Here is a 27,477-nt window from a genome sequence, read left to right on the forward strand (position 1 = left end):
TTAAGATATAACAAATTATAAATTCATAGTTTTTTTCCCATAAAGATGGATAAAAGGAAGCAGGTATATAGTAGGATTTGGGTCAGAAAAGTCAAAGCTGTATTTGAAAATTGGAAATGATCCTGTGTGTTAAGCTAGCATTTTCTCTTTGTACACCATTGATTGGAATCATGCAACAGTTACTTAAGTAGTGCTTTGAAGGATCCAAAGAAGTTGTCATCCCTCTATTAGTGACAGGTAGTCATTTATGATGTTTTATTCCAGAAGGGAGGTCAAGGGAACTGAAGGAAAAAAGAGAGAGAAGAAAATTTTAAAAAATGAAAAGAAACCTTATTTTGCTTATTTCTTTTATTTTACTTCTCAGAGAAGCCATATTTTTCTTAGTGATTGGCATTGGTACAAGTGGCTTCTTAAGATCAAAGGCTCTTTGAGAAACTTCTTTGATAGCATAATCCACCCCCAAATGCATACACTACCATTCTGTTCATCATAATTTGTCCCAGAGGCTAGACTCCTTTTTCTTTTCTTGGTCCTGGTACCACAAACAGGCACTATTGACATTTCTAGTCTCCAACTTTGACAGATTGCATCCATCTATTCCTTAGCCCTTGTTCTGCAGGAAAACAGGCAACTTTAGTGTAGAAAGAAAGCCACTGGCTCTGTTCATCGCTGGATCCCGGAAACTGTGCATCTAACCTTATATTTCCCCAACAACTGACTTTGGGTTCCAGGAAAATAAAGCAGCTCTGAATCTTGTAATATTAATGAGGGAATGGAGAGGTTAGAATATGAGTTTGTTCTGCTTGTCATATTTTTGGACTCTTGATTCTGTTCTTGACCAGAACCTGCAGGGCAGTCATCTCTTCATGGGTTCAGCTGTCTTCTATTTGGGGTGTGAAGAAAGAATGCCATCTACCAGCTCAGTAAACAAAGGACATCGCAGCCGTCATGACATCAGTCACTGACAGTGCACCCTGAGGGGATTCAGGATGCAAAAGAGAAGGACACTGGCCCGAAATAGTTAACACTAACATCAAAGGATTGATTTCAATGAGCCCAGACTCTGCATCTCCCCATATATAGAAAAGCGCTAAGTTCATTGACTTGAGACATCTGAGTTTTTTCTTTAATTAACAGTAATCTTTCAACGTTCCAGCTACCTGGTTTTTGTTACAAAAATTCCCATATATACTGGCTCCTCACTCACCTCTTCAGAGCAGTCCCTCCGAGCTACTTGAGAGGCTGCTGCCTGGGCTTAAGTCCTCAGCAAGTCCACTGAATAAAACATCATTCTCGACTTCTAGATTCTGCTTTTTTTTTTTTTTCAGTTGGCAGGAGACAGGTGTGTGGTGTAGTGAAGGTGACATGGCAGTCATGTGACCTGAAATATACATTTACTTTATCTCTGGAAGTCTCTTCCCCTATTTTCTCTATTCACCAACAGGCATATACCTACCAGCATAGATCAAGAAGAAGAAATGAATGAATGAATGAATGGTCCTCCATGGCAGCTTGTGGAAGGAACACACAGATACAACCTGGGCAGTAAAAACCTGTCACAAACACAGACTCCACAAAGGTTTGGTGGAATCTTCCACTTGACAGTTAAGAATCATAGCCTTTCCTCCCAACATGGAAAGATACCAGGCTCTCCCCGAGCTACCACAAGGTGCTGGGCTGAGAAACTGGCACATTTCTGATGCTCCGTGCCAAGGTCAGGTGACTCAGGGGTTGCATGTGACACTGTCATCAGAGGCCACATCTATTATGAATTAACACATCTTGTCTTTCTTCACCCAGTTTATTATTTTCTTAAAGAGCTAACACATTAATTTTACTGCCAAAGAATTGTGTTTCTTGTTATTATTTTTAAGTTTTTCATTCATCCATGTCAGCAGCTACAGTCCAAACTCCTAGATGCCTGATTCCAGGAAGAAAGTCCTGGAGTAGAAAACAAGGAAGGCATACTTGTGGTGTCAGGAAAAATGTGTTTAGTTAAGAGTCTTATCTGAGTGCCCCACTGCCCTTTCTAAACAAATGTATTGGATTTCTGCACTTTATTGCTGCCTTGTAGCCCAACATCCAAAATAGACTTCTCTAATTTTGTGTGTGTGAGAGAGTGTCCTTAACAAACGATCCCATATTGCCTTTACCAGGGAAGGTTGTTAACCTGGATTATTGTACCCAGACAGAACATCACATGTGGAGCGCTCAAGCCTCCCCAGCTTTCAGCATCCTTTTCTCCCCCTGTTCCAGCAGTTTTCTGAACCATAAGTAGGTTGTGAGCCCATAGTGGTGAGTGAAATCCTGTCTGCTCTCTGTAAGTCACGTGCATTTCTGAAATACGCTGCTCTGATTGAACAAGACCTTTCTGGGGAAATGACTGACACCGAGTATTCCCAATGGCAACATTGTTTGCAGACTATCTCATTTAATTGTACTGCCAGGTTCACCCATTGCAGTCGCCAGCTGTTGCTCTTTCATCTGTTGATTTCAGGTCTTCCCCTATTAATGATCATAACTGTATGATGAATAGAGACAGGGCCTTTTATCAGAAACATCCGGCAGTAGCAGAGCTTAGAAACACTTGAGTCGAGAAATGAGAAATAGTAGTCAGGTTCCTGGAGGAGGAAAGCCACAGATGTGGGAAGACTGCCTCTCCATGGTGCATGCTTAGGAAAGGATCTGTGTGCAGCCTGCAAAGGCCCCAGAAACCTTATGAAAGATTCTGACAGTGGTTGTAACTAAAACTGCCCATTCAGTCCCGAAAGTAAAGCAAGATGTACCACTATGCGGTAGAATTCTTTTCTGCTCTTTTCCCCCTAAGTTTTCCCCCAATATTCCTAAACCCATCTTCTCCATCTCCTCGGTTAAAGCTGAGTTTTATTCCCAAAGGTCTTGATCTCACTGACTTCTGACACCTGGCTTTTGTTCAGATTTTCAATAGGCATCTCCTGCTCCTAAACTAATCCAGTTCTATTGTTAGGGAGGCCCCACGATGTCTCCATACTTTTTTGAAAGCTTCCTCATCTAAGGGTCTTCCTCTCTCTTCTGAGTGTGTTTTGTCTTTAGTAATCTAGATCCAAACTATAGTTCCTTTGCTCTTTTTCATAAAGAATTCACTCGCCTCCATAACTTTCCTGATGATTTGGATCTCCTAGAAGAAAAGCCACTTGTTGATAGGTATGGCTTTCCACCCACCCCCGGCTTCTTTTTCCCTCTCCATCTCCTGGAACAAGTTCTTTCCCTTACTCTTTTTTTAAATTTAAGATTATTATTATTGATTTTTTTTTTGGATGTGGACCATTTTTTTAAAAGTCTTTATTGAATTTATTACAATATTGCTTCTGCTTTATGTTTTGGTTTCTGGGCCATGAGACATGTGAAATCTTAACCTCCAACCAGGGGTCAAACCTAATCCCCTGCATTGGGAGGCGAAATCTTAACCATTGGACCACCTGGGAAGTCCCACCCCTTACTCTTGCAGAATCTCTACATTATTTAACGTCTTTTGGAGTTTTACCACTTCTACCAAACAGGTGCGTTAGATCATTTAAAATGTTTTTTTTTTTTCCAGGCAAATACTCAGGATTTCCTAAGGAGTTATAATTAACAACTTAAAAATCATTTATTATATTCAGAAGGGCATATCTTGCCATGCAAAATCTATTTTCTCCTCCAAATTACACTCAAATATTTTCTATTTCTTGAGACTAGTTTGGCTAGAGATAATCAAAAGGCTGCGAAGAAAGAAGGAAATCCTACCACTTGAAACAGTAAGAATGGACCTGAAGGGCATTATGCAAAGTGAGGTAAGTCAGAAGGAGAAAAAGTACTCCATGTTCTCACTTACATGTGTGATCCAAAACAAAAACAACGAACAAAATGAACCAAACTCACACATACAGAGGACAGATTGGTGTTTGCCAGAGGTAGGGGGTGAGGGCTAGGTGAAATAGGTGGACGGGCTCAGAAGGTACACACTTCCAGTTATAAAATAAATAATTCCTGGGGATGTATGTACCGTATAGCATGGTGACTGTAGTTAAAAACGCTGTTTTTCTTATGTGAAATTTGCTGAGAGTAGATCTTAAAAGTTCTCATCACAAGAAAAAAGATCAAACTATGTAAGGTGACAAACGTTGACTTGTGGTGATCATTTCATAATACATACAAATATCAAATCATTGTTTTGTACACCTGAAACTCACATAACATTATATGTCAATTATACTGCAATAAAACAGGCACTGGAAATATTCTACCTCTTGATCTCTAGGTATCAACTGCTAGAAAATGCTATGCTATGCTGTCACTTCAGTCGTGTCCGACTCTGTGTGACCCCATAGACGGCAGCCCACCAGGCTCCCCCGTCCCTGGGATTCTCCAGGCAAGAACACTGGAGTGGGTTGCCATTTCCTTCTCCAATGCATGAAAGTGAAAAGTGAAAGTGAAGTCGCTCAGTCATGTCCGACTCTTCGCACCCCATGGACTGCAGCCCACCAGGCTCCTCCGTCTATGGGATTTTCCAGGCAAGAGTACTGGAGTGGGGTGCCATTTAGTCATAGTCAATCCAAGCAGCAAAAACGAGAAAAACACTTTCCTAAGCCTCTTCCTTAAATGAATATTCCTTGGTTACAGCTAACGCTTATAGATCGGCTATGATCCAAAATAATTTCTCTAGAACACAACGCATTTGCTACGTAATTGTCCCAGTTTCAGAAGGAGTGGCTTAATTTCCAACTTGATTGTACTGGGCATTCAAGATCACGATATGCTAGAGTTGAAAATGATGGATCTTCAATAGGGTTGGTCTTAAGCTTATCTAGGGAAATTTTACAGATGAAGAAACTCAGAGGAGGGGCTGTTGACTTGCCTCAGGCCACACAGTCAGTCCCCGGCAGTGTCAGGGCCCAGCACCCTGGCATCCTGATTCTCAGGTCAGTTCTTCCACGCTGCTCCTCAGCCAGAGACCATGATCTCAAGCAGTGACCACTCAGTGTCCTTCTCCAAATGGGTATGGATGGTTCTCCAAATGGAACGGAGTATGATTCATGCATCTTAAAAAACAGCCAGAGTTAGATTAACAGAGGGTATATTGAGATGCAGAACATGATTAATACGAGACCTAAAATGAATACCTGGTCTGTGATGTGTGGTAATACCGAAGACCCCACCTCTCCCAACCCAGTAGTTAAACAGTATTGAAGAAAATGAGGCGGAAGGTCTATCTCTGATAAACCCGACACACTGGACACAACCTCAGGCTTTATCTTGGGTTTAGAATTGTTCAAACTGCTGCCTCATTCTTGATGGTCAGTCACTTGGTTATGTGAGTGAGTGAATGAAAGTCACTCAGTCGTGTCCGACTCTGTGACCCCATGGTCCATACAGTCCATGGACTTCTCCAGGCCAGAATACTGGAGTGGGTAGCCTTTTCCCTCTCCAGGGGGTCTTTCCAACCCAGGGATTGAACCTAGGTCTCCTGCATTGCAGACCAATTCTTTACCAGCTGAGTCACGTTATGTGACCTTGAGCAAATCACTCTCTACTCAGCTGGACTAGCTGCCCGGCAGGGATAATAGTACCTAATTTCCAGAGTTTGGTTCTTTTCTGAAACAAAAAACAAAAATATATAATATATATTTATATACAACAAATATATGAACACATAATATATACATGTCCGTATGTAATGTACCTATACTGAGCAAGGTATGCACTCAAAGATTCTTAGTTTCTGTCCTCTCTTAATTGTCATCCCAATTTTACTGGACTTATTAATCTCACCTGTTAACCTTATTAGCTCATCTATTTCCTAGATATTTTTTCAAAATAAAATTATTATACTTTTGCATCCCTTTGAAGTCAATAGTACTTAAATACTATCTCAGAGAAACAGTCATTCCTTTTTCTTTCTTTTTTTAAAGAAAATACTCATTTGTGATATACCTGTCACATAGTCTTGAAGAATAAGGAAAGTTGGAGGATGAATGACTATTTTCCAGGAGACAGGTAAAGCATATTTGGTAGATTAATTCCCAATTCACCTTCTCAGAGGAAAAGGACAAAACCCTCATTTACCAAGATTCTAAAGAGATTTTCAGACGAGTCCCTGGCCAGTCCCACATCAGTCTTTGTTTCCAAGCCTTCATTCCCCAGAGCTTGGTTTTCTTGACTGGGTCCCAAACCTTTTATTGAACGGCAAGAAGACGTGAGGAAGTGATTGCTGACAGTCACATGTCTGGTGGCACTCCGGAGAGGGATGGCCTGCGTGCTTATCAAGGAATCAATCTTTCTGCCTATCATCCTCTTTTTCCTGGGAAGAAAGCTATTTATCGCAATTACCTCATCCAGAACAATTACCTCACTTTAAACTGTTTATTCTCCTGAGAAAGGTGTTTGGGAGCAGGTAACAACTTGACCAGAGAGATGGATTTTTGTAAAAGTTCTGTATCAATGTTGAATGTAGGCAGTGGGGAGCCGTTGACAACTTTGTCCTTCTTTCAAACCAAGACATCATTTTCTTTTGGGTCCACCAGGCAAAAGGGGACACACATTCTGACCAGCTGAGTTTAGACACCATTTGGGGGCGGGGGGCTCAATACTGCGAGAGTATGAGATGCCTTGTCTATAGAGCCTTGAACTCAGGGCCAAACCCCCTGGGGTGTTCTTTGCTCTGAAACTGTGTGGCCCAAGGCAGTGTCTCTCAAATGTCTCCTTCTGCAGGAGGGACACTAAGAGGCAACCACAAGGTACTTTCAAAAGCAGTTAAATAAAGATTTGACAGTCTATTCAAAACAAACCACACTTTTAAGAAAAGTCTTCTTTCCTTCTTACAAAGGCTCAGCACGACTGCCTTTCCCTGATGCTTAGGAGGAAAGCAATTGCCAGGGCCCAGATTAAAACAAAACAGGAGCTGTCAGAAACGAGGTAGCTTTCTGAAAAGTTGGGGGGATTCCAGCGTGATTAGATCCGCAGACAAGGAAACTGGGGGGAAAAAAAAAGAAAACTCAATCACATCCTTCGAGGGCACCCATGATCCCCCACCGCTTTCTGTACATCCTTGCATATTTCGCCTAGCTGCAATAATGGGTTTATTCTAGTGATATTTTTTTTCCCCACTTGGTATTTGAGTCTTTTTTTTTTTTTTTAATGCTTCAAGAGTGTTGCCTGATTTGATTTAAAAAAATGGAAGCTAGAGAGGCAGGGCTGCGAAAGGGCTCAAAGTTGAACAGAACAGTGGTTTCCAAGAAGCAGGAGACTCAGGCTGCCGAGATGCTCACATCTTTCTGCGCCGGGTTCGCCTCTAAGAGGCCCGTCGGCTCTGCTCGCATCTTTGGAGCGCGCGTGACCTCCGCGAGCCCCGCTCAGGCCCCGCGTCCGAGCTCGCTGAGCCGAGGTTTTTTTGCGGAGCGTGCGGGAACCTGGGGCGGGGCGGGGGGCTGTGCGCAGCCGCCGCAGGACTCACCTGCGCCTCCCGCCGCCCGCCCCACCCAGCGCCGCGCGGCCGGCCGCCCCCGCCCCTCCCGCCGCCCCGCCCCGGCCCGGCTCATTGGCTGCCTCTCGGAGGGGAGGAGAAGGGGCGGCCACGGGGGTCTCATTAGGGATGCGGGTTCCCTCCTTACCTCCCTAGTCCGGATCCCGGCGGCGGCGGCGGCGGCTGCGGCGGGAGAGCTGTTCGCGAGCGGTGCGGAGGGGAAGGCGGGCGGCTCCAGCAGTGACCGTGGCGGCGTCGGTCGCCCCGCCGTGGGAGGCTATGGGGACGCGCGCATCCTCTGGGTGCCCAGCGCGCGGCGACTCGGAGCGCCCTGCCCTGCTGCTGTAGGGAGCGGCCGTGGAGCAGTCACTCGCTGAAGACCCCCGGGACCCACTCTCCTCGGACCCCCTGGCTCGTCGAGTCTTTCCCGGGGCGCGGAAGAAGACCTGTACTCCCAAGTGGGGCGAGCAGTATGGGGAGAGCGGCCGCCGCAGGAAGAGGCGCTGGAGGGGCGCGCCAGTGGCTCCCTTGGCTGGGGCTCTGCTTCTGGGCGGCGGGGGCTGCGGCTGCCCGAGGTAAGCGCGGGGCCCAGCGGGCGGCGGGGCCGGGCGGGGGGAGGAGGGGACGGGGGAGAGGCGACTGATCGGGACCCGCACCGATGGCCTTGGCTTCTCAAGTTGCGCCCTGCACCTCCCCGCGCGCGCGGAGCGCAAGGGGTGGCTCTCGGCTGGAGGACCTCCGAGGGGACCACTGTCTGTCTCCCACCCCAAGTTTGAGATCAGCTGCAATCCTACAGGTTGCTGGGACCGCTGGGCCCCTACCCTGCCTTGATTCTCTTCGTTCGCTCCCTTTTCCGAGCCCTCCCCAATTGCTGCAGACTGGAGTCCGCCGCTCTCTTCACTCCATTCTCGCTCTCTCGAGTCCACTCCACTTCCTTCCGAAGCGAGCCCGTTCTCGGGTGGGCGCCCGGAGGGGTGTCCGAGAGCTCCTGGGGAGTAGGGACCGGGTACTGGGAGACTCGGTAGGGTGGGCTTGAATGGAGATCGCGCCTTTTCCCTTTGGGGAGCAGCACTTAGGTTGAGGTCCGCGAAGCTCGACACGCCTTGGGCGACAGCAGCCCGAGGTCGTGGGCAGCACTGGGCTGTCTTTCGAGAAGGCCGCCGTGTACCCGGGAAAGCTGTGTGCGCGGCCCGTGCGTAACTGCGCCTGCAGTGCCCAGCCGGGTTCGCAGTTGGCCCGAGGCCGGTCACCCGGCGCCTGGTTTCCCTGCCGGGTGCCGGCTCCTGCCCGGGAGCTAGCCAGCGCGGGGCCCCTGAGCGGCAGGGAAGCCGCTGCTTCTTTCTACTTAGAGACGTAGACCCCATTTTTCCTGGCTCCTTTGGACTCCAGTAGGGGGAAATTTTGCAACTGGTTTCAGCTCCACCTTGAGCGAGGACGGGGAGCATCAACTTAAAACCCGCGGACTTGTTTGAAGGTGATCAGAGGCAGTGTTACGCATAGCTTGAGGACTGTGCCTTTTACCTTTGAAATCACCAGGAAGCTTCTCCTTCCCGCTCTTCTTTACCTTTCTTTATTTCCTGGGTGTCATCCATTAGGCTTAGAATTTGTAAATTACATTCAGTGACTTACCTAACGCTGGTCTGGCGAGAGTTGAAACTGACCAGCCCACCTCATTTCCCTCGAACATACTGTGAGTAGCCGCGAGACAGAAAAGGGTGGAAAGGGTTGAGGATGATCATAAAAGAACCAGTATCATCTCATTTTTATAAAAGCTAACGGTGTGTTAAAAGCAGTCTTGCTGCCTGGAATGAAAAATTAAAAAAAAAAAAAAGTGGATAGAGGTTTTTCCCCTTTTATGATCCTGTTCAGTGACTATTTGCATTTCATTTCCTGAAAAGTTTTTTTTCCCGCTCCTTTTAATGGAGTAGGCTTTTAAAAAAGCAGGAAAGGCTTAAAAATGAGCCAGTGATTGCACACGCTGATGGTGGGGAGCATAGTTCTTTTCCTTGCTGGAAGAAGCACAAGCTTCAGCCATTTAATTTACTACGGAGAATGCCTCCTTGCAAAGTCAGCTCTGAGTTGTTTTTAATACACTGTTCTGGGGGAAAGCGGGCCTTTTCTGTCCTGAATGTTGATTTTAAATGTCTGAGTTTCCACTTGGCTATTCTATGCTGAGTACCTAAGAGTGACTGATGCCACATACTGACCTTTGGAATTTGGTTGATGGGTCTGTCTTGAATCTAGCTTGAAACAAGAGGTGCGGACCTGCCAAAAAGCCTCTTGGATGGAGTTTTGCTGGCTGTGAAACTAAGGCTAGCACCTCTTGTCGGCAAGCTGTTCTTCGGAGGACTCCTGGAAAACATACTGTACACTCTGCAGGCTTATTTACAACAAATGTCTTGCGCAGATCATAGTGGTGTTCAAGACACATGGAGTGGAGCTGTACATCTGACTAATATTTCCCTTGTAATATTTTACTTGTTGGGGCAGCAAGCCCATTACCTTTAGCACCTGTCAGAGATTCCCCAAGAAATGAGCAGTAAACAGGCTGCAAGTCTGCGAAGCCACACGCACCTGACTTGGGACAGGTGGGCACAATTAAGAGTTTTTCAGAACAAAGGGTGGCTTTCAATGTTACTTCAGTTCTCCCAGCCCAGGATGGTGCCCTTTCATTGAAAGCAAGATGAGGTTCCCCTGGGGACGTGTTTACTAAGTGGTGTCTCTGGGGTTGGCCTCTTGTCGTTCTTACTTATCCAAGTAAATAGTGTTTTATGTTGTTCTTTTCACATTGTTTTGAACCAAGCTTCTCTGCTTTCCCTAAACAACAGGATAGACAGAACTAGGCTCTTGACTTTGACTATATAATACTATTGAACAATTCAGTAGCCATGTCTTTACAATTAGCTATCATTTATTTGTTTCCAAGATGATTGTACCATACTCCTTTCCCTCCCCTTTTCTTTCACTCCATATTTAAAGTAAAACCGTCTGAAAATGGGGAATGAGATTTCAGATGATTGGCTTTGAATGTCCTCAAAGAGGAAACTACCTGGGGCAACAGACTGCCTGAAGATACTACATTCTGGTTCTCTTCTTTGTAAACTAGACTGACTTCAGATTTATGTTCCTGATGGATAGCATACTGTAAGGAAGGCACTTGGGGTACCATGATTACCGTATATTTTAACACTTTCCAACTTAAAAGAAAGTGGTTTAAAAGTTATTCATGACCTGCCAAGTGCTAATTGAATCCCCATCATGTTGTCACACTGATTTGTTTTTGTTCTTTGAAAAAAAGGAGCCCCGCTGTTGATCTGGTTGTAATTCCTCTGTTAGCTACTGTACTTACGAGATCCCAGTCTGAAGGCAGGGAGGAAGATGATCTCAGGTAGGCTGAGCTTTTACCCAGTTTCTTTAAAAAATTTTTCTGGACAATGCAATCTTCCTTACCGTAACCATAGCAATGCATTAAGGGCAAGAGAAATACATGTCTACTTTATGGGCACCGTAGGTCGTGTGGTTTGTGCATACTTAAATCCATTTACCTCCCTCATTCCTACAGTTTTAAATCTATATTCACTTTCTCCTTAACGAAAATTATTACTGCCTCCCCTGCCCTACATTCTGCTGCTTTTTCCTCCAAAATCTTCCCCTCCACAGCGGGGCTATGAAAAAAGAGCCTTTTCTCCCAATTTCTCGATGGGTTTTTCTTTTTGTGACTCTTGGATTGTGCTCTTAGTTTGAGCAGTCCAGTGACACATTCTTTTCCTACCCAACAAAGGCTTCAGCTCAGGAACTGTCTTTAAGTATCTCAGTTGTTGAGAAATTTCATTGTTTTTACCTGTCCATATAATAGCAGCACCTGTCACCATTTTTTTTTTTTAAATATTCTTACTAGGAAAAATAGTAATGTCAGCCTTCCATTCTTCTCACTCTTTGAGTGACCTGTCTGTGGTTTTTTAAGTGGTACCCTTAAGGCTGGGAAAACCTGTGGAACCCCAGGAATCCTCAGTGAGTTCCATCAAAACTCTCTAAGTGGGACTGGTAGGTCCATACCCTGCAGTCTCAGTCGTTGGGGAAACCCTTTCCTGTTGCCTCAATGACTCATAAACTTTTCACCATCCTCCTTCCACCCAAGAAGGACCCAGCTTAAAGTATTGCCGGCTTTCAAGGTTTCTCAAAAAATAGCCTGTTCAGGAGTTCATGAAATTTGATATCACTTCCTTGGGTCTGTCTTCTTTTTAAATATGGAGGCTGGGGACCCAGACCATAGCGGTTATAGTCTAATCCCAAAGACAGGTGTACGAAGAAAGATTTATTCCATCACATCCTCTTAAGGAAGGTGATGGTGATGTTACAGGGTGTCTTCTTAACAGGCAGCCAGAACATGTGCCCTTTCTTGTTATGCCTTAGCCGTGAATTCTGATCGTCCCTTAGCCGTGAATTCTGATCGTCCCTTAGCCGTGAATTCTGATCGTCCCTTTCGTTGGGTGGTACCACTTGATCCACTGCGTTATTGTCTCGTCTTCTGTCCTCCTCATTCAGCTGCCTCCACGGACAAACAGCCTCAAATAACCAAAGGGAGCTTTCTTCTGTCATTCTTGGCCACAGGCTCTAGGTCACAGCACTTCCCTGCTCACCTGCTAGTGTGTTCAGTACCTGCCATTGGCAGGAGACCTAGCATTGCTGCTCTTTATATCATGCCTATTCTTTAAGAGAAGGTGTTTTTGCAGCCTTGCTTGAATATTAAATAATACTAGTAGTGACTGTATTTATGGGCTTCCCTGATGGCTCAGTGGTAGAGAATCCTCCTGCCAATGCAGGAGATGTGGGTTTGATCCCTGGGTGGGGGATGATCCCCTGGAGGAGGAAATGGCAACCCCCTCCAGTGTTCTTGGTCTGGAGAATCCCATGGACAGAGGAGCCTGGTGGGGTACAGTCCATAGGGTCTCAAAGAGTTGGGCGCTAAGCAACAGAGCATGCACCCACACCTTGGTTAATTAAAGAGTTTTACATGTGTTAACTCATAGAATGCTTAAAATAAGTCTTTGAGGTGAGCGCTCTTAAGATTTTTCTGTTTAAGACAAGAGAACAACTTCACAGAGAGGTCAGGTTCCTTGCTCAAGGCCATGAAGTTTATTTTGTGGTGGTGCCTGGATTTGAACCCACGCAGTCCCGCTCCAGAGCCCACGGCAAAGAGGCTTTTCTAAGCTGTGCTGAAAGCAAAACGGCTCTGATATTTTGGTGACACGAGGGCTAAAATTATCTCTCTAACTATGAGATTTGCAGAAGAATTTAGAGGAGCTTAAATAAATCTATAAATGTATTCAGCTACATCTCAGAGATTTATGTTGTATGGAAACAGCCACCCTCTCACCATTCAGCTTAATATACTTTGGGATCAGATTCACACTTAAAATTCCGAGCACCAGCTTCTAATGTGATAGCTTGTACCCCCCACCTCCAATTTTGAATTTCAGCACAAAATATTGCTCTGATTGAATACGCCATCCATGGAATGGCAGATCCCAAGAGACTATTTGTTGCCTGTCTTGTATTTTTAGCCTTGTTTGCCGGGGAAATGTGAAGCATGAGATTCAAGACTAGATTGTTAACACCAGAGGTTGCTGTTTCTGCTGTTTTGGGTACTCCTGCTGCTGCTTCTGCGAGGCAGATGGCTCGATTCATTTATAGAAGAGAGAGATTCGTTCTGTTTTGCATCTCCACTTTGAGAAGAACTTTTAATTGTTTGGTACCACATTGCGTTGTCTGCTCTTACTGTGTGCGTACACATGCTGTGCGTAGATAACGGGCAGAAATTAGGCGGATGTTCCCGTATTCAGTTTGGACCGCGTTGGAAATCCACCGACTCTCATGCTTCTGGAGGATTTCTTTGAAAAGTGGATTTGTGCACAGGACGGTGGGGACCGCGTATGTTGTTCTCCACACCCCCTGCCCTCTCTGGACTTCCCTGGACTACGAAATTAGGGGCAGAAATATTAGGGTTGTGTTGATGGGGCTAAAGTAGAAACCAGAACGTGGAGTCCGCTTGTTGGCTTACGTCAGACCATGACAGATGTAAACTGTTCCCTGATGTTTCAGGTTGTCAAATGTTTCTTAATACGGTTTCCAAGAGGACAGGAGTTCAGGGAGGCCTCTATTTCTCCTATATGATCAGTTTCTTCTGACAGTTTCCTTCCTAATTAAGGAAGCCGGAAGCCAAAAGCTGTCTTCCAAGTGAGGTCAGTTACAGCCTCACTTAAAGCAAGTATTGACTTTCTGCCCCCAGATTTCTGGTTCATAAAGTGCTAAAGAGCCTCTCTCCCCAGAACCAGAGACCTTGACACTCTATCTGCTTCTGCTGGAACCTGGCTTATAAGGATGGGAGGAAGCATATGGGTAATTTCACTGCAACCCCATGGAATTTGACTCAGGATGGGTTTTACAAGATGTGTTTTTTCACTTCCACTGAATGGTGTAACTTCTCAATCAGGTAAGTCCAAGGGAAAATGACACTGCAGACATCCCCTGAAGGTAAGTGATTTGGCAGGCAGTCATAGGAAGCAGGAGATACTAGAGGTTAAAGCAAAGAAATCCTGATGACTTCAAGGGCCCAACCAACATTCGGATGACTAGGCTTAATGTCATTCATAGATTTTACTATAAAAGCAAGTGTATTTACTAAATATCGGATGAGAAGATTTGCCTCTATAAGAAATTTGTGGCACATTCTGTGGAGTTGTTTTCATGAGATTGGTGGTTCCTGCCTTGTCACAGTACTTATTTAGTAGTTACCGTCTTTATTTGAATTTAGTTTAATAAAATATCCTGGAAGAGGAAGGGAAACCAAATGATCACGGGTTATGAAAGCTAAGCTGGTAATATTTGAAACACACAAATCAGGGCTTTTCAAATGTTAATGTACATTTGAATCACTGCACATCTTGTTAAAATGCACATTCGGATTCCATAAATCTGGGGGGGGGCCTGAGTTTCCATTTTCTGACAAACTTCCAGATGACACTGTCTGACCACACTTTGAGTAGCAGGTCATGGATGGTAGTAATTCAAGATTAAGAAAAAAAATTTTTTTTTTAATCTTCAGTATTGCTTTTCACTTGGAAGACAGTATGAAGTAGAGTCCTATGTAAGAGTATTGTAAAAATGCCAATAGAAGAATAGGCAAAGACAAATGTCAGTTTTAACACAGAGAAATGTAGGACCACTTATAAAGCATTCAGGGAGAGCCCCATTCTGATGGAATATCGTGTCTTGCTTCCAGCATTTGGAATGATGGGTGTAATATTTTCAAAGGCTTGGGTTTTGTTTTGAAGTAATGGAGGACATGTCTGTGCCTAGTTCATTAAGAAACTGAGTCCCCCAGAAGTTGAATAACCCAAAGTCAGAGTTTTGTTGAATTAAGGACCTTTTCTACCTCCTTTCATCTTATCGTATCTCTTGACTTGCGCTGTACTTAAAAAGGTCCTGAGTTCAGGATATTCAAAGTGAGGCTGTACTGAAGGGAGAAGTTGAACAGAAACAGTTGGTTAAAAAAGCAGAGGAATGTTCACATGGGGCACATTTGCTCCCCAAGCAGCTGGATCCTGACATGATGTGAGAGTAGGTTTTGGGTCCTCCTTTGCTGTGTCTGCACTTCCCTGGTGGCTCAGACGCTAAAGCGTCTGTCTACAATGTGGGAGACCTGGGTTCGATCCCGGTTGGGAAGATCCCCTGGAGAAGGAAATGGCAATCCACTCCAGTACTATTGCCTGGAAAATCCCATGCATAGAGGAGCCTGGTAGGCTACAGCCTATGGGGTCGCAAAGAGTCGGACATGACTGAGTGACTTCACTTTCACTTGCTGTGTCTACTTGGCAATGGCTGTCTCGCTTAATGTTACTTAACCCTGCACTGGCAGGGCTGGTCCCATAACACATGCTAAACAATACTTTTTACTTTAACCTTATTATGTTAAGGTATCAGATCCGATCAGTCGCTCAGTCGTGTCCGACTCTTTGCGACCCCATGAATCGCAGCACGCCAGGCCTCCCTGTCCATCACCAACTCCCGGAGTTCACTCAAACTCACATCCATCGAGTCAGTGATGCCATCCAGCCATCTCATCCTCTGTCATCCCCTTCTCCTCCTGTCCCCAATCCCTCCCAGCATCAGAGTCTTTTCCAATGAGTCAACTCTTCACATGAGGTGGCCAAAGTACTGGAGTTTCAGCTTTAGCATCATTCCTTCCAAAGAAATCCCAGGGCTGATCTCCTTCAGAATGGACCTGTTGGATCTCCTTGCAGTCCAAGGGACTCTCAAGAGTCTAATCCAACACCACAGTTCAAAAGCATCAACCATTTCTAAAATTTACTCAATATTGTGATAAAATATTCAGGAAAATTTAGTTGCCATAATAAATTAAATAACTGTAAGAGGGTTTTATATACGCCACCCCCCCCCCCCCAGCCCGACAACAGATTGTAAAGCCGACATTCCTGGATGCATGCGTGCATGCTAAGTTGTTTCAGTCGTGTCTGACTCTTTGCAACCCCATGGACTGTAGCCCTCCAGGCTTCTCTGTCCATGGGATTCTCCAGGCAAGGATACTGGAGTGGGTTGCCGTGCCCTCCTCCAGGGGATCTTCGCAATCCAAGGATCAAACCTGCAGCTCCTACATTGCAGGCAGATTCTTTGCTGCTGAACCACCAGGGAAGCCCACATTCCTGGATACGTTATTCTAAAAAGACGATTAAGTGTAAGATGTGACACTATCATGGAGTGCTGTTTTGAATAATTCATTTGCATGTAATTTGACATTTTTAGGTCCATTCACAGTTGGGATAGTTTTGTATTTTTACATCCACCCTGATATGGAGCAGATGATGAAATTAAGGTTTAGAGACTTTTTTTCCCACCCAAGGCTGGACAGAGAGTCATAAATAGCACTAGGACCAGACGCTGAGTCTCCAAATGGTTTCTGGGACTTTCTGACTACCTTGTCAGTCTGTTCTATTTTTTTTGGTACCAAATAAGTTGATTGCACTTAAGTTGGATCTTACAACATTCTGCTCGTACTACTTTTGAGACAGGACTGGGAATCCACGAACAGGTGTGATAGAAGGAGAAATAAATGAGTAAAAAATTTCAATGATAGCTGTTGACTTCTTGGTTTATGTGGAGGTATGTTTCTCATGGTTATGAACATAAGTGGTCCCATCTGGGAAAGGGAACAAGTACAAAAGTGTCAGGAGTGACAGAGGCAAGTAAAATTGTGAATATATGAAAAATATATGAAAAAGTACGTATATGTGCTTCCCTGGTAGCTCAGCTGGTAAGGAATCTGCCTGCAATGCAGGAGACCCCAGTTCAATTCCTGGGTGGGAAAGATCCCCTGGAGAAGGGATAGGCTACCCACTGTTGTATTCTTGGGCTTCCCTGGTGGCTCAGATGGGAAAAGAATATGCCTGCAATGCAGGAGACCTGGATTTGATCCCTGAGTTGGGAAGATCCCCTGGAGGAGGGCATGGCAAGGCACTCCAGTATTCTTGCCTGGAGAATCCCCATGGACCGAGGAGCCTGGCGGGCTACAGTCCATGGGGTCGCAAAGAGTTGGACACGACTGAGTGACTAAGCACACACACACACTGTAGTATGGCCTCAGTGGTATGTAAACTATCCTGAGGAGTTTGCTAACTAAATTTCTTAAAGGGATTAAAATTTAGTTCATTAAAGTAACATCACAGTTTGTTCTTCTGCAGTTTTATTTTAAAGATGTCATTATAGGCACAAAGCACTCTTTAGAAATACAGTCCTGGCTTCTTAATCTGAATCTTTTTCTAAATATATTGTGTTTATTAGTATTCGGTTGGCCAAAAGGTATGTTCGTAGTTTTCAAACGAACCTTTGGGCCAACCCAGTAATCTTGTGCTTTTTCCTCTCTGTATACAGTTTAGAGAGAAGATTAAATTCTTTTGATTTGTGCTGCTGCTGCTAAGTCGCTTCAGTTGTGTCCGACTCTGTGCGACCCCATAGACAGAAGCCCACCAGGCTCCCCGTCCCTGGGATGCTCCAGGCAAGAACACTGGAGTCGGTTGCCATTTCCTTTTCCAATGCATGAAAGTGAAAAGTGAAAGTGAAGTCGCTCAGTTGTGTCCAACTCTTCGAGACCCCATGAACTGCAGCCTACCAGGCTCCTCTGTCCGTGGAATTTTCCAGGCAAGAGTACTGGAGTGGGGTGCCATTGCCTTCTTTTGATTTGTACCTTCAAGTTATCTGAGAGGAGGAGAAGGGGATGACAGAGGATGAGATGGTTGGATGGCATCACTGACTCAATGGACATGTGTTTGAGTAATCTCTGGGAGTTGGTGATGGACAGGGAAGCCTGGTGTACTGCAGTCCATGGGGTCCCAAAGAGTCAGACACAACTGAGTGACTGAGCTGAACTGAACCATGTATTTGGACTTGCAATAATAATTTTCATCAATGTGTCTTTAAGAATTATCTCCTCTATTTTTGAAAAAGAAATAGGAAAAAAATACAGACCACAAAATGAAATTCTTTGCTGGAGAAATATATATGTTGTAAGCCTTTTGAAAGGAGCTGGGAAAATTGTAACTGTCCTTCATCCGAATAGTCAACCCTTGTATCTCCCTCAGCCTACAGACCTGCAGCTGCAGTGATTGCCAGAAGCTTGCATCAGGAAACTTCCCAAGTTATCTCCCTTCAAAAAAAAAAAAAAAGGCAATCAGGAGGTTCACAGGTTTTGTCAGTGTTAGGTGTGTGGGTGGGATGTAAGTGTTTGGGGGGTTTGCTTTAAAGGAAGAATGGTTTTAAAAATATTTGTCATTTTTTTTTTCACCTTGGAGCAAAGAGTACATAAAAATAAAATGCCACCCACCCATCTCAAATACAAAAATGAAAACTGAAACCCATTGGCTATTATCGCAAGTTTAGCAGACAGCTTGAAATGCACATCAATCTTGGAGAGCAATGTGGAAAGACAGCCCTCCCCTATCATATCCTGCAGCAGACAACACCATCACTTGTGCAGTCAATTATTAATAATTGTCAAGGGGATAAGTGCCTTAATGTGCAGATATCTGTATGTATGTATTATATATTAGTAGAATGTCATATATCATCATCATTGCAAACTTACATCATTAAAGTTCTATGCTATTAATTTAAATGCCATTAATAACACTTAAACTTGAGATGGAGACACAGTTTTGACTTGATCGTCAGGTTCTTAATTTGAGTGCCCCGTTTCTTACTTTCTCCCTGATCTTTCCCATCCAACCCCCAACCCTCAGTCTCCTCTTGCTCCCTGTCTCCTCGCCAAGTCAAAACTGCCTTCCTGGGACTTCCCTGGCGGTCCAGTAGTTAGGACTCAGTGCTTCCACTGCGGAGGGCACGGGTTCGATCCCTGGTCAGGGAACTAAGATCCCACATACCATGTGGCGTGCCCCCCCCACCCAAAAAAAAGTAGCTTTAAAAATAATAACAGGAAAAAAACCAAAAACAAAACCCTGCCTTACTATTTGAGCAGTGTGGTGGGCTGCAAATTAAAGGCTGCATGTCCTGCAAAGGTCACTTTTTTCCTCTGGTTCTTTTATTTCTAAAATAAGAAGAGATAGCTTTATCATCAGACTTCCTTCCTGCTCTAATATTATTGTATGATGCTACCTGGTTGTTTTAAGTACCATTTCTTCACAGTATTTTTGGTATATCAGGTGGCATTTCATGGTATTTTAAATGTGTCAAAACCTTCAGTAACAAGTACTCCGAAAGAATTTTTAGGACAAGTTAGTAGGACTTCAGGAATGTTGTTGGTAAGCCTTGGCTCAAGTGTTTTCAAGAATCATCAGTAAAAGAAGTGTGATTTTTACATATGAATTTCTCTTAAATCAGTGGTTGTAAACTGTTGCACGCATGTGCAACTCCAGCAGCAGAAGTAGGGTGAGTGTGGAGAAGGGCTGAATGGGTTAGAGTCCATCCAAGTAGGGTGAGTGTGGAAAAGGGCCAAGTGCGTTAGAATCCATCCACGGCAGCCTGTTGTTGCCCAGCTGGGCGCATGGACCCACAATTGCTAGGGTGACTTCTTATTTTTTAGCAGAAACCATCTATATGCTATTTCATGGTACATTTCTAGATTTGAACCTTTCTCAAGTTATTTTAGTAAAATGCCTTTAATTCAAACAAAAGTCACAAGATACAGCACTCAACCTTCCAGTTTGTCTCAAGACAAGGACTTTTGCCGCCTTTTGTTAGATTTAAAGGGTCAGGGAATCAGCTGGTCCTCATTTTCAGCGATGGTCTTTGAGCTCTGCTAATAAAGCTTTTTATAGCTTTGTGGAGGACTGTTGTCTATTGTCTTCCTTTCCTCTTTTGTTTTCTTGCAGTTTGATGACCATCTTTTAGTGTCTGGGTTGCTTTTTCTTTGTGTGTGTCTGTGTATCCATTGTCGTTTTTAGGTTTGCTAACCCCATGAGGTTTTGATACAGCAGTCTATATATTGGGTTGGCCAAAACGTTTGTTCAGGTTTTCTCATATCCGAACGTTTTGGCCAACCCAGTTTGTACAGAATTGGTCTTTTTCCTGTCTAGAGAAATTCTGTTAACATTTGAGGAGCATTGTCTAAAAGCAAAAGATCGAAAGCATGTGAGTGGCCTTTATTTAACACATGATAAACACTAATTTGATCAGTAAGTTTCTGTGTGCCACTGCATCCCATTTGTAAAGAAGAATCATAAAATTGTATTGCTGAAAATTTATGGGACCTTAACATGTCTAGTGAGTGAGTGTTAGTTGCTCGATCGTGTCTGACTCTTTGTGACCCCATGAACTGTAGCCTGCCAGGCTCCTCTGTCTGGAATTCTCCAGGCAAGAATACTGGAGTGGGTTGCCATTTCCTTCTCCAGGGGATCTTCCCTACCCAGGAACTGAACCTGGCTCTCCTGCATTTCAGACGGATTCTTTACCATCTGAGGCACCAGGGAAATCCCAAAATGTCTATACTGAAGCTCAGATCTCTGCATAAGCAACTGAGGTCTAAAGAAGCAGCATAGATTGCTTGCCTTGTAGGAGATCATTTCTATGAATGTTTGCCTATGAACCCAGATCTTCATTTTCTCAGGGTTCTTGCCTCTTCTCCTTTTTGGATCCATAATAACAATCACAATCAGTAGAGGCACCAAGGAACTCAAAAGAATGATACCCTGAGACTAAACCCTATTGATTATTTCACCGTGCTGTTAAAGGATGTTTCCCTTTTGTTTAAAATATTTGTTTTTCTAAATACTTTCGAAATAGGATAGATTTTTCATCTTTGGTACTGTTCTGAATCATAGAACGATGAGGCTGTGATTTAAGGGGCTCACAGTTTATCGTAGCAGAGCTAATGACCTATATTACATTTTCTGTATCTACATCATAGATTGGTTTTGTGTTTCTATGAAATTTAGGGTGAGTCAAGCTTTTGTTCAAATTACTTACCCTCTGCATCTTTGGTAAAAAAATTTGTTCAATCAGTACAAATTCACTAGAAGACCCTAAATGTGTTCTAAATGTGGTCATTAAAAATTCTGTACATAGGATGAAGATAGTCACTTCTCTTCAGCTCAGACTATGTGATGTTACTGCCATGAGTTAGAAGAGAAAACCTTATGCTTTATCCAAGGAAATAACTTTAGTATTAATATTTGCCACACAACTCCTAATTCTTATCTGGATAAGGAAATTGCTTCCACTTTCCATGTTTCCCTATTTAAATCTGGATATTCATGTGTGGTGAGAAGGTAACACTTTCCAGTTGGAATGGTGAGCTAGGTCCATTGTGATGCTGCTGTTGCTGCTGCTGCTAAGTCGCTTCAGTTGTGTCTGACTCTGTGTGACCCCACAGACGGCAGCCCACCAGGCTCCCTCGTGGTGTTAATTCAGATGGATTCAGAGGTTGGGTGCTTAGAGGACCACTAGATGGAGCAGATTCTAAATGTGCACAAGTAATAGACTTCCTGGGTAGGAAAGTTCCCCTGGAAAAGGCTACCCACTCCAGTATCCTTGGGCTTCCCTGGTGGCTCAGACAGTAAAGAATCCACCTGCAATGTGGGAGACCTGGGTTTGATCCCTGGGTCGGGAGGATCCCCTGGAGGAGGACATGGCCACCCACTCCATTGTTTTTACCTGGAGAATCCCCACGGACAGAGGTGGGCTACAGTCCATGGGGCTGAAAAGAGTCGGACACAACTGAGCGATTTAACACAGCACAGTTGACTTGTACTTCTTAGAAGAAAGCTTTTTGAGGCTGGCAGCAAGTTGCCAGTGATACCCTCAAAAGGTCATTTGGATCCAAAGAGAGTGACTGGATGTAATTTTGAAAACCTCAATTGCTTCCCCTTCTTGCCATCTCTGGTCGTTTATTTTTGGCCACACCTTGTGGCATGTGGAATTTTAATTCCCTGACCAGGGATTGAATCCTCACCCCCTGCAGTGGAATCTGAGTGCTAATCTCTGGACCACGGCCAGGGAAGTTCCATTGATCTTTATCTTAGAGTGAATTTTGCATCTCTGATGGCCACAATAACTTTCAAAAAACAATCCCTGTAGTTGAGCTGGAGCTTATAAACTCCAGTGACTCTAATGATTATTCATGTTGAAGCCACCTTGTTGGGAAAGTGTTAGACGTGGAGGGTGTGGAAAACTTCCGATTCTTGGAGATTAGGTGTCAAAATATTCAGGGTTTTTGTTATTTTTAGCAGTTATCAGTGAAGGTTCTTGCTGCTGGAAATAATGATTAGGTTTTAAAGCTGCAAATTCCCAGCCATCACCCAAAGGACCCCCTGCCTGTCCACCCCTTTTTTCCCCCAAACTGGTAGAAACGCTGACCTCTGTAATATTGTCACCCAGGTTAAGTGAAAAGATGACAGAGAAGTGCTTTGAATGTGTGTGCCTACTAGTTTTAAAGTTTGAAATTGATATTTAATATTTTAGCAGTTTCATTGAAACATAGTAGATGGAAAAATGAGCACCAAATGTTGAACGTCACCTCTGTTTAGAGAGATTCGTATGTGTGTAATTTAAATTTTGAAGAGAAAATTTAATCCTCATGTTCTCAATCAGCTGATGCCAGGACCTCCATCTCAGAAAAACTTACTCAGCATCTCGGGGGAGAGGATCCACTGATACCATTTTTAAGTTCCTCAGGTGAGTCTCAGTTTGAGAACCAAAGATTGAGAGCCACTGGTTTAGTGGGTACATTGATTTTGAGCAAATATAGAAACTGATCCTGTTTTTGTCTTTTGTTTCCTTTGAGATTTAGAGAAGATATTTGACAATCCTGGTCATAGCAAAGTGTAAGGGATTAAGGTGGCCACCCAGGTTTCTTCTCCCCATTGAATTAAGCCTTAGATTTTCATGTTGGATCACAAATAACTTGGATGACTGGCATTGGATAATGGTACTCAGCATTTCAGTCTTTAGGAACTTGCCTCTTCCTGCTAGGATGGAGGAACTGAGGTATTGATCAAAAGGATGTGATTAAATAAGAGACATGATATAATAAAGGAACAGAGTTTTAAGAACTCAGGGTTGGAGGCTGCACCATATGTTTCCCTCCCGACAAGAGCTCAAGGGCCCACAGATGGAGAGTCCTACTAGGGCTCATCTGACGTCTCCTAGGTCCAGGATATAAGTGATAAGTGATCACAGTTGTAAGTGGGTTTCTATCTTTGTGCTCATCGTGGTATTGAATGAAGGCAGCACAGTCCCTGTTACAGTGTTGGGCACTGTTGCTGTTGATGGAATTGGGTGGGAACAGCTGGTACCTCTTTGCCAATTTAGGAGCTATGACATAGCGATTCTTTCTAAAGCAAGTGTTTCTTAAAGTTCTATTCTGCTCACGGCTGCCAATGGTTCCTTCTTTGTCTGTGAAATCAAATAATTTCATGACCAGTTGTTGCACATGAGTTTAGTTCAAAGAATCAAAATGGGTATCTGTGCACTTCACCACCATATTGATAGAACGTTATCAACCCTTAACTCATCTCTGTGTTTCTCCTTTATTCTCATCCCGCTGGTTCTCCTTCAGAAATAATATTACTTGAATTTTGTGCCTATCATTTCCTGGTCTTTAAAACTACTTTAAACAAATATGTAGGTACTCCTAAACAGAGTTGACTTTTGCCTCTTTTTGACGTATATTTATAGTCTTCAGCAATTGTTTTTTTCACCCAGTATTAGTTTTCAGCTATGTTATGTTGAATCGCTTCCCTCCCTTACAGTATTTGGTGCTGTGACTGAACCATAATTGACTTATTTATTGTACTCTCAGGGATATTTGGCTTGTTTTCAGGTTTTTTTTCTATTATGAAAAGTGCTACTAGGAACATTCATGTACATGTCTAATGGTACCCAGTTTTCAAGTGTTTCTCATCTGAGAGTAAATTAGTAAGACCCAGAGCATGAGTATGTTAGAATTTCCAGATAAGCCAAAGCATTTTTCAAAGATGAGTTCTCATCACTTCACATCAGCCAACAGTTAATATTTCCAGGCCTAGAGATTTCTGCTAATTTAGTGGGTATAATATGATTATCTCTGAATGGACTTAATTTCCATATCCCTGATTACTAATGAAGTTAAACATTGTTTCATTTATTTCATTGCCGTTTATATTTCTTCTATAAACACCTACTCAAGTCTTTTGCTCATTTTTTCTATTTGTCTTAATGAATTATAGGAGTTTTAAACGCACGTGTGTGTGTGTGTTTGCGTGTACTAAGTCACTTCAGTTTTGTCCAACTCTTTGTGACTCTATGGACTGTAGCCCGCCAGGCTTCTCTGTCCGTGGGGATTCTCCAGGCCAGAAGACTGGAGTGGGTTGCCATGCTCTCCTCCAGAGGATCTTCCTGACCCAAGGATCAAACCCACATTCTCCTGCACTGGCAGGTGGGTTCTTTACCACTAGTGCCACCTGGGAAGTCCGTGTGTGTGTGTGTGTGTGTGTGTATTTTAATAAGCTTTAATGTTATATGTGGTTGGAATGTCTTCCAGTTTTTTTTTTTTTTTAACTTAATGGTATTTTCTGATGACTTGACTTTTTAATGTTATCTTCTTATGAACTCAGGTTTTAATTTTATGCTAATCAGTGTTGTCAGTCATTTTATGTTCTTCTGTGTATGTTTAGGAAATCCTTCCTGAATCTCATGAAGTATATTCTTCTAATAGTCTAAAATTTTATATTTTGGTCTTTCATATTTATGCCTTAGTCCATCCAGAATAGATTTTTTTTCCTGTGTAGAGTTTGAGTTAGGGATTTAATTTCATTCTTTCATGTGAATAACCAGTTGTCACAGAACCATTGATTGAAGGGGGTCTCCCTCCTTTTTCTAATGATCTGTAGTGCCATCTTTGTAATGTATGAAAGTTTCATAGATGCTTGGGGAGTTTTTCAGTCTGGGGTTAAGTGTTCTTCCAACGAACCTTTCTGGTTTCATTTCCCACTGCCCTTTCATGTCCCCCCTACTCATCCAGACTCCATGCTGTGCTTCAACATTGTCTCATGATTTCCTTAGTCTTGTGCATCTTCTCCTTTTCTTATGTCTCACATCCTGCCTCATGCTGTTGTTTTTAGGTATATTTATTTCTCTTTTGCGTCACATTGCGTATCAGTTTTTGAAAGCAGGCTTTGTTTTGTTCATCTTTGATACTTGTGAGCAGAAGCGGATGTCTTTTACTGAATAGCTATTTGATAAATTGTTGACCTAAAGTGTATCTTAGAAATTATCCAGGCAGTCTCATTTTATTTGCCCACCTACGGTCATGGGATTTGCAGTGTTTAAATGCAGTGCCTAAGGTCATAGAGTCAAGGGTCCCATCTTTTTCCCTTGAGCTTATTCTAGAACACCTTTCATTATCAGTTCTGTTAGCAAAGAACTAAAGTATCAGACACTGTCCAGAAATAGGAACTAATCCTGAAAATCCTGGAAAACCAACACACGTGGTAGGTCCATGATTCCTTGGCTTGTTGAGTCAGTTTTGGACAGTGATGTTCACACCACATCCAAATATTGAGCATTTCCCAAACATGTTGTACTGGCTCCCATCTCTGGGCTCTTGTTCATATTCCTTGTTCAACAGAACTGTTTTTATAGACCACTGTCCACGAGTCTTCTGTACTCCTAGAGATTAATTTCTTGTTGAATGCTCTATTTCCATACTTTGGCATCACTTCCGTTCCTCCACCAGATAGTATTTTAATTTATTAAAAAAATTTTTTTTTCTTGATTTTTGTCTCCTTAGAGGTGAAAGGCAATTTACTATTCTACCATGTCTTCTCAGAACCTAACCCAGGGCTGTGTCAGCTCTAAGTTAGGGTTTTTTATATATAATTTTTTTTTAAGTTTGTTTATTTTTGGCTGAGCTGGGTCTTCGTTGCTGTGTGGGCTTTTCTCTAGTTACAGCAAGCAGGCATTACTCTCTAGGTGCGGTCTGCAGTATTCGCATTATGGTAGCTTCTCTTGTGGAGCAAAGGCTCTAGGGAGCACGGGATTCCATAGTTGCAGCTCCGGGGCTCCAGCACAGGCTTAATCGTTGTGGCCCACGGACTTAGTCTGTCCTTGGCATGTGGGATCTTCCCAGATCAGGCATTGAACCCTGAGGCTCCTGCATTGGCAGGTGGATTCTTTACCACTGAGCCACCATGGAAGCCTTTAAGTTAGGTCTTTAAGATGCTCTATATGCAAAAACCAAACAAGCCAAAAACAAACAAACAAAAAACCCACAAAACCTTCAAGTAAGCTTATAAATATGTCCTGTCATTCCACCTTGCGATGTGTAATTTGGGTGAAATCAAATTTTATTTAATTCACCTATTTAATGCTGGGAACTTCTGAGCAGGAGAACATGCAAAAATGGAGTCAGGGGGCTAGCAGGGGCTGACACAGAATGTCTAAGGGCTGACACACTCTTCTCCACTCTTTTAGTCACATGTGGGCTACATGGTTAGAGTAACACAACTATTGAGCCTGGAGAGCTTTATTTGTGCCTATTCCAAGTAGCTTTTTTGGGTGAAAAAAATTTTTTTTCTGACTTAGAAGGATGTTCTGTGCTCATTGTAAGAAATTTGAAAATATGGGAAGGTACTAACGAGGACAGAAATCCCCAACAGAGCATTCAAAAATAGCCATCTTACGGGAGTTCTTATGGTGCCTCTGGTTGTTGGCAGATCTCTACCGGTCCCTCCTGCTCTTCATCTTTTGGAAGGAGAACCAGTTACGTGATTATTAAACCAGATACGTCAGTTCAGCTCTCCTTGTCTTCTCAGAAAGTTGACGTTGTGGTGGCAGACTTAGTGCCTCCTTGCTGAATCTTGTGTGCTCTGGGTAATGTGCAATGATCACGTTGTTATTTTTTCCACAACTGACCACAGCTGGTGTGCATACCCTTTGTTGTGCCCAAGATCATGAGTAGCAACTTCTTTAAAAGTGTTACACAGTAGGGCTTTGTGTTAACGGAACCAAGATATACACTAATTTTTTATCTCTTCAGTATGAGAAAGGCAAAGTGATCGAAGTACTCCTTTGACATTCAGAACAGAATTTTTAAATTTTTTTTTAAACTCTTCAAGACAGCTTTGAAGGATGGTTTTCTTATTCCCAGTATGTTACCATATACTGGTTTTATCTCGGCATCAGAATGAATCAAACTTTGGCCAGTATGGACAAATAGGGATACATTTATTAGAATATTTATTGTTCTTGTGTGGTTGGGGACTATCTCAGTTGTGGTAAAGTCTTATCTCTAGGTAGCCAAGAGCAGTGATCACATTACATGTGCTCAAATTATATTCTGTGTTGTTTTATTCCTTGGAGTTGAATAGGAATTTTCTAGGCAAAGTTAATTAAGATTAGAGCAATTAGTCATTGCCAGGTCTCCTTCCCACCTTCTTATGCTAATTTATTAATAAAATGCATGTGAAGTAATTAAGATGTAGAAAATGAAA

General features: G+C 43.3%; 1 protein-coding gene across 1 annotated transcript in view; it reads left to right on the top strand.

Moving 5' to 3' along the window:
• Positions 1 to 7,579: 7,579 nt before the first annotated feature.
• The window catches only part of UNC5D (unc-5 netrin receptor D), a 643,560-nt gene continuing 623,662 nt past the window's right edge, over positions 7,580 to 27,477 (top strand). Inside the window, exon 1 of the mRNA XM_061404454.1 lies at positions 7,580 to 8,055. Within this exon, the coding sequence (XP_061260438.1) occupies positions 7,953 to 8,055 (103 nt within the window). The 5' untranslated portion in view covers positions 7,580 to 7,952. The remainder of the gene's footprint in view (positions 8,056 to 27,477) is intronic.

The sequence above is a fragment of the Bos javanicus genome, chromosome 27 (assembly GCF_032452875.1).
Source record: "Bos javanicus breed banteng chromosome 27, ARS-OSU_banteng_1.0, whole genome shotgun sequence".
Lineage (NCBI taxonomy): Eukaryota > Metazoa > Chordata > Mammalia > Artiodactyla > Bovidae > Bos > Bos javanicus.